Below are 7,573 nucleotides of genomic sequence, written 5' to 3'. Positions count from 1 at the left end.
TATAGCCCTAATGTGCATCCATTGAAAGTACTTCACAAAATACAATTCAAAGAGTTATCGACAGAAAAATCCCTGAAGATGAAATTATATGTAACTTCGAAATATTGGAAATAATATGCAATAAATAAAATATAAACATTGACCTCAATCCCAATGTAAAGGCGCCGAAATTGCGTTTCGAAAAAAAAAATAGAAATAAAAACATGAACGTTTTAGTTTTTAAATAATACAAAAGCAGAAGCTTTATTGAGTGCACGCCGGTTCATATTGGCTCAAAGATATGAAACCCTTTTTATCGCCGAATCCGAACGGCGTGTCTTACGACACCTCTTATGGAGAAGTTTTCCATGGCTGAAATACTCAGAAAATGTAAGCCATCTTTTGAGTGCAAGGCGGACGTGCTTACCACTGCACCACTGTGGCTCCCAGTAAGTGAAGTAAAGTTACCTTTAAAAAAGTTAACATACAAGCTTTTTATATGTATATTAATCCCACAAAAACATATGAAGATCGGATCATCCGTTTTTGAGCTACAGTGGCCACTGCATTCCAAAATGTCATTTTGAGAAAACCGCGTTTCAAACTTCGTTGTTACATACAGATCAGAATGAATTTTCTCTTTTTAACGCTCATATCTCAGCTAATTTTTGTCCGATCGAAATTTTTGCAACATATTCTATTCTACCTATTCCTTAAAATAAGCAAATAAAAAATTTTTCTTTTTTTTGTTTTGCCTTATTACGGCGAAGGTCATTTTAAAGTGATATTTTAATTAATTCTCTTTCGAGTTGAGCGTTTTAGACCTAAGAGGTACATTGTAAAATAAGGAATCCACCGAAGTCCCACACATTCAACCATTATGCTACGTTTCACGGGTGGTTAAATCCGATCATCAGGCATATTAGAATGTCATTTTTAGTGGGTGAACGAAGGACGAAGAAGCTCAACTCGAAAGAGAATTAATTAAAATATCACTTTAAAATGACCTTCGCAGTTATTGGGGGTCAAAAAAATCTTTACGTCATAACTCAGAAACTTCTGCTATGGGTCCTTAGGAGTTCTTAATAAACACTGTGCGACACGAAAAATATTAACCCTATTCTGACACCGCAGCGGGATAGAAGATCAAAAGTAAGAAGACACGTGTCCAGTCGTTTTTCCCTATCACTTCAACTTTCGAGGTTATGGCCCCCAAAGACTTGATGTCAAAAGGGATCCTTTTTTCAGGCACATATCCTCTAAACCGCTAAGAATTTTGGTTTACTTGTAGAAGAAAAGTTGTAGCTCTCGTCTTAAAGAATAATAATTGTGAACACATAAAATCCATTCAACCTCACCCAGAAAATAAATTGGAAGTGGTGCAATGTGGATTAGTTCTTTCACGGCATGTTTTGATGCAGTTCAAACGGAGTCGTGAAAAATGCACTCCATTCCTCTCATTTTAACTGTACTTGGATGCAATCCAAAGAATCACATACACTTGTCACATTTTAACAACATCCGGATGCAGTTCAACGGAGTCGTGAAAAAGGCACTCAGTTCGCTACATTTTATTAGCAGTTATTAGAGATCCCTACAAGTACATAAATCAATTTGTACATCTCTGCAGGCAGCGGCATACATTTTCCAAAAAGAGATAAACGTGTTAACATTACCAAAATTTTTTTGATATAAATCAAAAACAAGTAAGAACGGCGTTAAGTTCGGCCGGGCCGAACTTGTTATACCCTCCACCAAGTAAAATGGAATAATTAGTTTCCTTTCGTGTATGAAGAAGACAAATATTAAATTTCAGCAATTTCGGTAAAACAATGTGAGGCACCATTCTATGGGGGCTATTTCAAAACGTCGATCTATACCGACAAATTTCTGACGGAAAGTTTTTAGACTCAAAGAAGACTAAATACCAAATTTCCTATATTTCGGTAAGAGAATTTGGCTAAAACTTAAAAAAGTACCGAAAATCAAGAAGTACGCTTCTATAGGGATATATGAAGACGTGGACCTATACTGATAATACTCTTCTGGTATATTTTATAATTCTTGGAAGACTAAATAACGAATATCAGCCATTTCGGTGGGATATTGACGTCAAAATCTTCAGTATTACGAAAATCGGGAGGTACCGTTCTAAGGCGGCTATCTCGAAACGTGGACCTATACCGATAAATTTTAGTCGGAAATGGGGCAATATGAAAGCGTGGACCTATGTAGACAAATTTCTGGCATTGAAGACTAAATACCAAATTTCAGCCATTTTGGTGGAATATTGAAGCCACAACCTTCAAAATACGGAAAATCGGGAGGTACCTTTTCATGGAGGCTATATGAAGGCGTGGACCTATACTGACAATTTTAAAATTTAAAGGGGAAGTTTGAGTACCCCCAGCGAAGTCTAAATACCAAAGTTCAGCCATATCGGTGGAATATTGAGGCCACAACGTTCAAAATACCGAAAATCGGGAGGTACTGTTCTATGGGGGCTATATGAAGGCATGGACCGACACCGACAAAGTTCTGGGGGAAAGTTTTATAACCCTTATGAAGACTACATACCAAATTTCAGCCATTTTGGTAGGATAATGAAGCTAAAACCTTAAAAATACCGAAAGTCGGGAGGTACCGTTCTATGGGGGCTATATCATAACGTGGACCGATATATCCCATTTTCAATACCAACCATCCTGCAAGTAATAAAAACTTCTGTACCAAATATTGACTCTCTATCTTTAAAGTTGCGAGCAGTATCTTGATTTCAACAGACAGACAGACGGACGGACATACGGACATGGTTAAATCGACATAGAATTTTATGCTCATCAAATATATATACATATGGGGATTTCTGAGTGAAATCGGACACTTTTTCAAGATGAGGTTTTTGATTTCCTTTATTTTTTGCTGTGGCGATGCTGCTGATTAACAAAACATTTTAGTATATTTTCAAATTTTTTTTGTCTAACGGTTCCAGAGATATCGCGCCTTGAAAAAGTCAAATTCTGTAAAAACTACATGCAAAGAAATACTCATAACTTCTTTAATATTGGTCCAAACGGGACCATCTTTTTTTTGATTTCTTTGTTTTTTTATCAGCTATCGAAAGGGAAATTTAAAAGAAAAATGCATCGTGGGCTTCAATGCAATTTTCGGGATTTAATATTTAAAATCAATTTTTAAACATGATTGCACCCTTCGATTTTTTCAAAAAAAATTTATGTTAAACTACGTTCAATTACAAAAATTTTAAGCCCTATGTGGTAATGGGATTCGCACGATTACTATTTTTTCTGAATTTTTTAAAATTTGTCAAAACAACTTTTCCTTTATACCTTTGGCCAAAATTTGTATTTCCTGTATTTTTGAAGCTAAGAGTACATATTTATCATTATATATTATATATTTATCATAAAAAAATAGAAAAAAAAATCCACAGTGGACTTTAATGGAATTTTCGCTGATGCATTTTCAAAATCGAAAAATGACGCAGTTTTTAAGATGTTTGAGATAAATTAATAAATATAAAATCAAAACAAATATTTATAAATGAAACTTTAAATTTTTTTAATAAAATAATAAATTTTGGACAAAGGTATAAAGGAAAAATTTTATTGACAAATTTTAAAAAATTCAGAAAAAATAGTAATCGTCCGAATCACATTACCACATAGGGCTTAAAATTTTTGTAATTCAACGTAGTTTAACATAAAATTTTTTTGAAAAAATCGAAGGGTGCAATCATGTTTAAATATTGATTTTAAATATTAAATCTCGAAAATTGCATTGAAGCCCACTGTGCGTTTTTCTTTTAAATATTTCTTTCGATAGCTGATAAAAAAAAAACAAATCAAAAAAAAGATTGTCCCATTTGGACCAATATTAAAGAAGTTATGAGTATTTATTTGAACATAGTTCTTTAAAAATGCGATAATTTCAGTAGGCGATATCTCTGTACCGTTGGTCAAAAAATAATTTTAAAATATACTAAAATGTTCTGTTGGCTAGGAGCATAAATTGAACCAAAAACAATTGAAATCAAAAATTACATTTCTCCGAACTGTCCGATTTCACTTGGAATTCCCCATATATACTTTATTGGGTCTCCGACGAATATTTCGAAGTGTTACAAACGGAATGACAAATTTAATTATGCCGTTGGAGTACATGTCGAAATCTCAACTGTAGATGGGAAGACAATATAAAACTCATTTAGCAAATGAAGCAAGAGCAGTTCAGCATGGATTAAATGGTTGCAATTGAATTCAATGGAGAATTTTCATAATTTGTGTTAATGTAATAAAGTTCTTAATATTTTTGTTTTACACAAATAATAAATGCAGTTTATTTGTTCTGGGATATTTTGTAATGGCTTGCACACATTCCGCATAATGTATCAAAACACGTGCTTTGGACTGCATCCTATTCTACCCCCAAAGGGTTAGTTAAAATGCAATGCCAAAGGGTCAATTAAAATGCAGTGGCAAAGGGTCAGTTAAAATGCAGTGCGCTCTTTCAGTAGTCGCGCTCTTGTAATAATCATGAGTGAAAATGCATAATTTGATGCACTTCCATATTCTTGTACATATGATTTAACTTCCTCAAAATCGTCAAGGTCAAATTTCCCTTTTAATTTTTTCTCGGATTTTAGTCTACAGATATCTAACCTATCGAAATTGAAGCAAACTACCAACTAGAAAAATGTACCTTAGATCTTAGTAAACAACTTCCTAGAACATACGAACTCTGTAGAAACGGTTCTTAATTGTCAAAATAGCAAATCAAATGCGATTTTTATCCTCTTTTATCGGTCCCTGCTACATAGATACTAAACCGTTCAAAATTCAAGAAAACAATGGTTGACCTTGAACATTTTGACCTTGAAGGTGAGGTTGAATGGATTTTATGTGATTATAATTCTTTAAGACGAGGGCTACAACTTTTCTTCTACGAGTAAACCAAAATTCTTTGTGGTTTAGAAGATATGAGCCTGACTAAATGATCCCTTTTGACATCAAGGCCACAGGTCTTTGGTGCCCATAGCCGCAAAAGGAAAAACGCCAGGACACGTATCATCTTATTTTTGGTCTTCTATCACGCTGCGGTTTCAGAATATGGTTCATAAACCATGACTCAAAAAATTACATACAGTGATATTCAATAGGGGCTTTCATTCCCAACATGAATTTTCTACCCCCCGACCTTGACTTCCATTTTACGTCACAGTGTAAGATTTCCCACAGCGACCACAATGTCCTTCATAGGAGTCATGTTACATGTTACAAAAGACAAGATGAGAAGATCAGTAGATTTTTGTGAGAGGGCCAGTAGATCTTCTGACAGAAGACTTGTAGAGCTTTTAAAAAAGACGCTAAATGTCAAAGAACATTGTCATAGAACATTAATTTTGCTTGCAACATAACTAAAGGATTAACTATACCAAAAATATTCTGGACATGCAATTTGTAATCAAAATAGAGATGAAAAGACTAGACTTCAAAGGACAGTAAATATCCTGTGAATCGTTCCCTAAATTTGTATAGTATACAGTTTGCTTATACATATGTTTTTTTTGTTCTCTTCTAAAATAATGATTTTTGAAAAAAATGGTGTCCTGAATTCAATGCAATGTCGTGCATTGGTATTGGTACTCCAGCAAAATTGCTCGACTCCGACTCCGTAACCCTGGTTTATATTATGAAGCTTTTTCTTTCAGTGATGTGAATTATTTTTAAGGATTTTTACATTTTTAAATGAAGTGTGTCTTTCTTTGTATCTCGTATTCTCAATGGATAGAAAACATCCGCGTCGAAAGCGATCAACATTGATTCATGTTTTGGTATACATATATGAACATATGTTCCTAATATGGCGGTACGCATTTTGAAGGTTTTTGGTATTTCGGATTATCTCTGTTGTATATCATGGCGCCTATGATAACAAATTAAGATACAATATAATTAGCATGTCTACAATTCCGTAGCTATAAATGCAATGCTAAGCGTAATGTTATTGAACCAATTTCGAAATGAGTTTTGATCAATTACTTTGTATAAATTCTCTACTAATCCCCGTTAAACGTAACAAACAAAGCCGGCTTTATGACAAATTGTAAGCAAGTGTTTCTAGAAACAAGTTCTTTGAAAAACAATTCCCAATAATTGTCAAATATTTTCTACTTAACAATAAAGCAAAACAAACATCATCCGGATAGATATAAAAGGTCTCATTGAAGTTGTAACCACATCCACAAAGTTCTAGCGAATTGAACAATCAACAACAACAATTTTAATAACAAGACAACAATGAAATTTTTCATCCTTTTGGTTACTCTATTCACAATTGCCTTGGCAGCTCCAGCCCCTGAACATGAGGAACATCATGAACCTGTTGAGATTGTCAAATTGGATGCTGACTTTAAAGAAGATGGTTACGCCTTTATGTAAGTTATCTATTGCTTTTTAATTGAAATATTTTCGATTTGAAAAATATTTTGAAATTATTTCAGAGCTGAAACAAGTGATGGCTTCTCCCGCCATGAAGAAGGCAAACTCAAGGAATTTCCCGCTGATGAACTTGCTCCTGAAGGTCGTAATGTTATTGTTGTTCATGGCACCTATTCCTATACGGATCCTCAAGATGGCAAAGTTTACACCATTAATTATGTAGCTGATGAAAAGGGTTTCCAACCGATTGGTGATCACATTCCCAAAATTTAAATTTCGTTTAGATCTTAAATGTGTTGATGAAAAGTAATTGAACCAATAAAGAGTGTAAATAAAATATTTTCTGTTTTCATTTTCCGGTTGAACATCTGCAGTGTATTTATCCAAAATCAGAGAAAATGTGCTTTAGAGATATCACTGATTCAAAGGTCATACAAGAACCTCTCCAATGATTCCTGCAAATTGTTTTGAGACCATAATCACTGAATCAGTGTCTCTGACAGATGGTGATTGGGGTGGCTCTTACGGTAACACCCAAGCAAGTGCTGGAACGAAAGCATCTCATTGTGTTACTTTACTGGAAGAATCTTTGCCTCCTCATGTAGATGGTCCACTGAAGACTTGAGGAGGCACCCTGTTGCTGTTCTCAGGGTGGCATTCTGGGAGGTTTGAATCTTTTTCCAATTCGTATCACATAATCCCGGGGACCAAACTGGCGCCGCGTAGCTTACCACAGACCGACGTATGGCGTTATATGTGGTCAACAAGGTTTCTTTATCTGCATCTCAAGTGCTGCCGGCTAGGAACTTGAGGATCTTGTACCTACTTTTCAGTTTGTCGCAGATAGCTGTGGCGTGCGCGCACAACTTGAATGTACTGGGGTCATTGGGGTTGGTTTCACGAAGCTCATCACGCTCATTTGCTAATCCCGTCGCCTCTGCTGGGAAGTTTGGTCTTACTTCGGGTATTCGACCAGCAGGGATATGGCTAGTGGCTGCAGCAGTGATGTCTCGGAACGTCATTTCCGCTACCCGAACATCAGAAGGATTGGGCAGTTCTCTGAAGCGGTGATTGGTGAACACTCTGAAACCCGGCCAATCAGCTTTCTTATGATTGACGAATGTGCGGCGTTC

At 35.3% G+C, this 7,573-nt stretch overlaps 1 protein-coding gene across 1 annotated transcript; it reads left to right on the top strand.

The window, feature by feature from the left end:
- Window positions 1–6,212: 6,212 nt before the first annotated feature.
- Window positions 6,213–6,713, top strand: LOC141390058 (larval cuticle protein 65Ab1-like). The gene is made up of 2 exons (XM_073962507.1): window positions 6,213–6,436; window positions 6,503–6,713. Exons 1-2 carry the CDS (start codon window positions 6,300–6,302, stop codon window positions 6,711–6,713), a joined length of 348 nt encoding a protein of 115 aa, XP_073818608.1. The 5' UTR covers window positions 6,213–6,299.
- The last annotated feature ends 860 nt before the right edge of the window (window positions 6,714–7,573 follow it).

This window comes from Musca autumnalis, unplaced genomic scaffold, assembly GCF_047663935.1.
Source record: "Musca autumnalis isolate F117 unplaced genomic scaffold, ASM4766393v1 scaffold_1, whole genome shotgun sequence".
Classification (NCBI taxonomy): Eukaryota; Metazoa; Arthropoda; class Insecta; order Diptera; family Muscidae; genus Musca; species Musca autumnalis.
The sequence above is the reverse complement of the archived record's forward strand: the minus strand, read 5'-3'. Positions and strand labels throughout refer to the sequence as shown.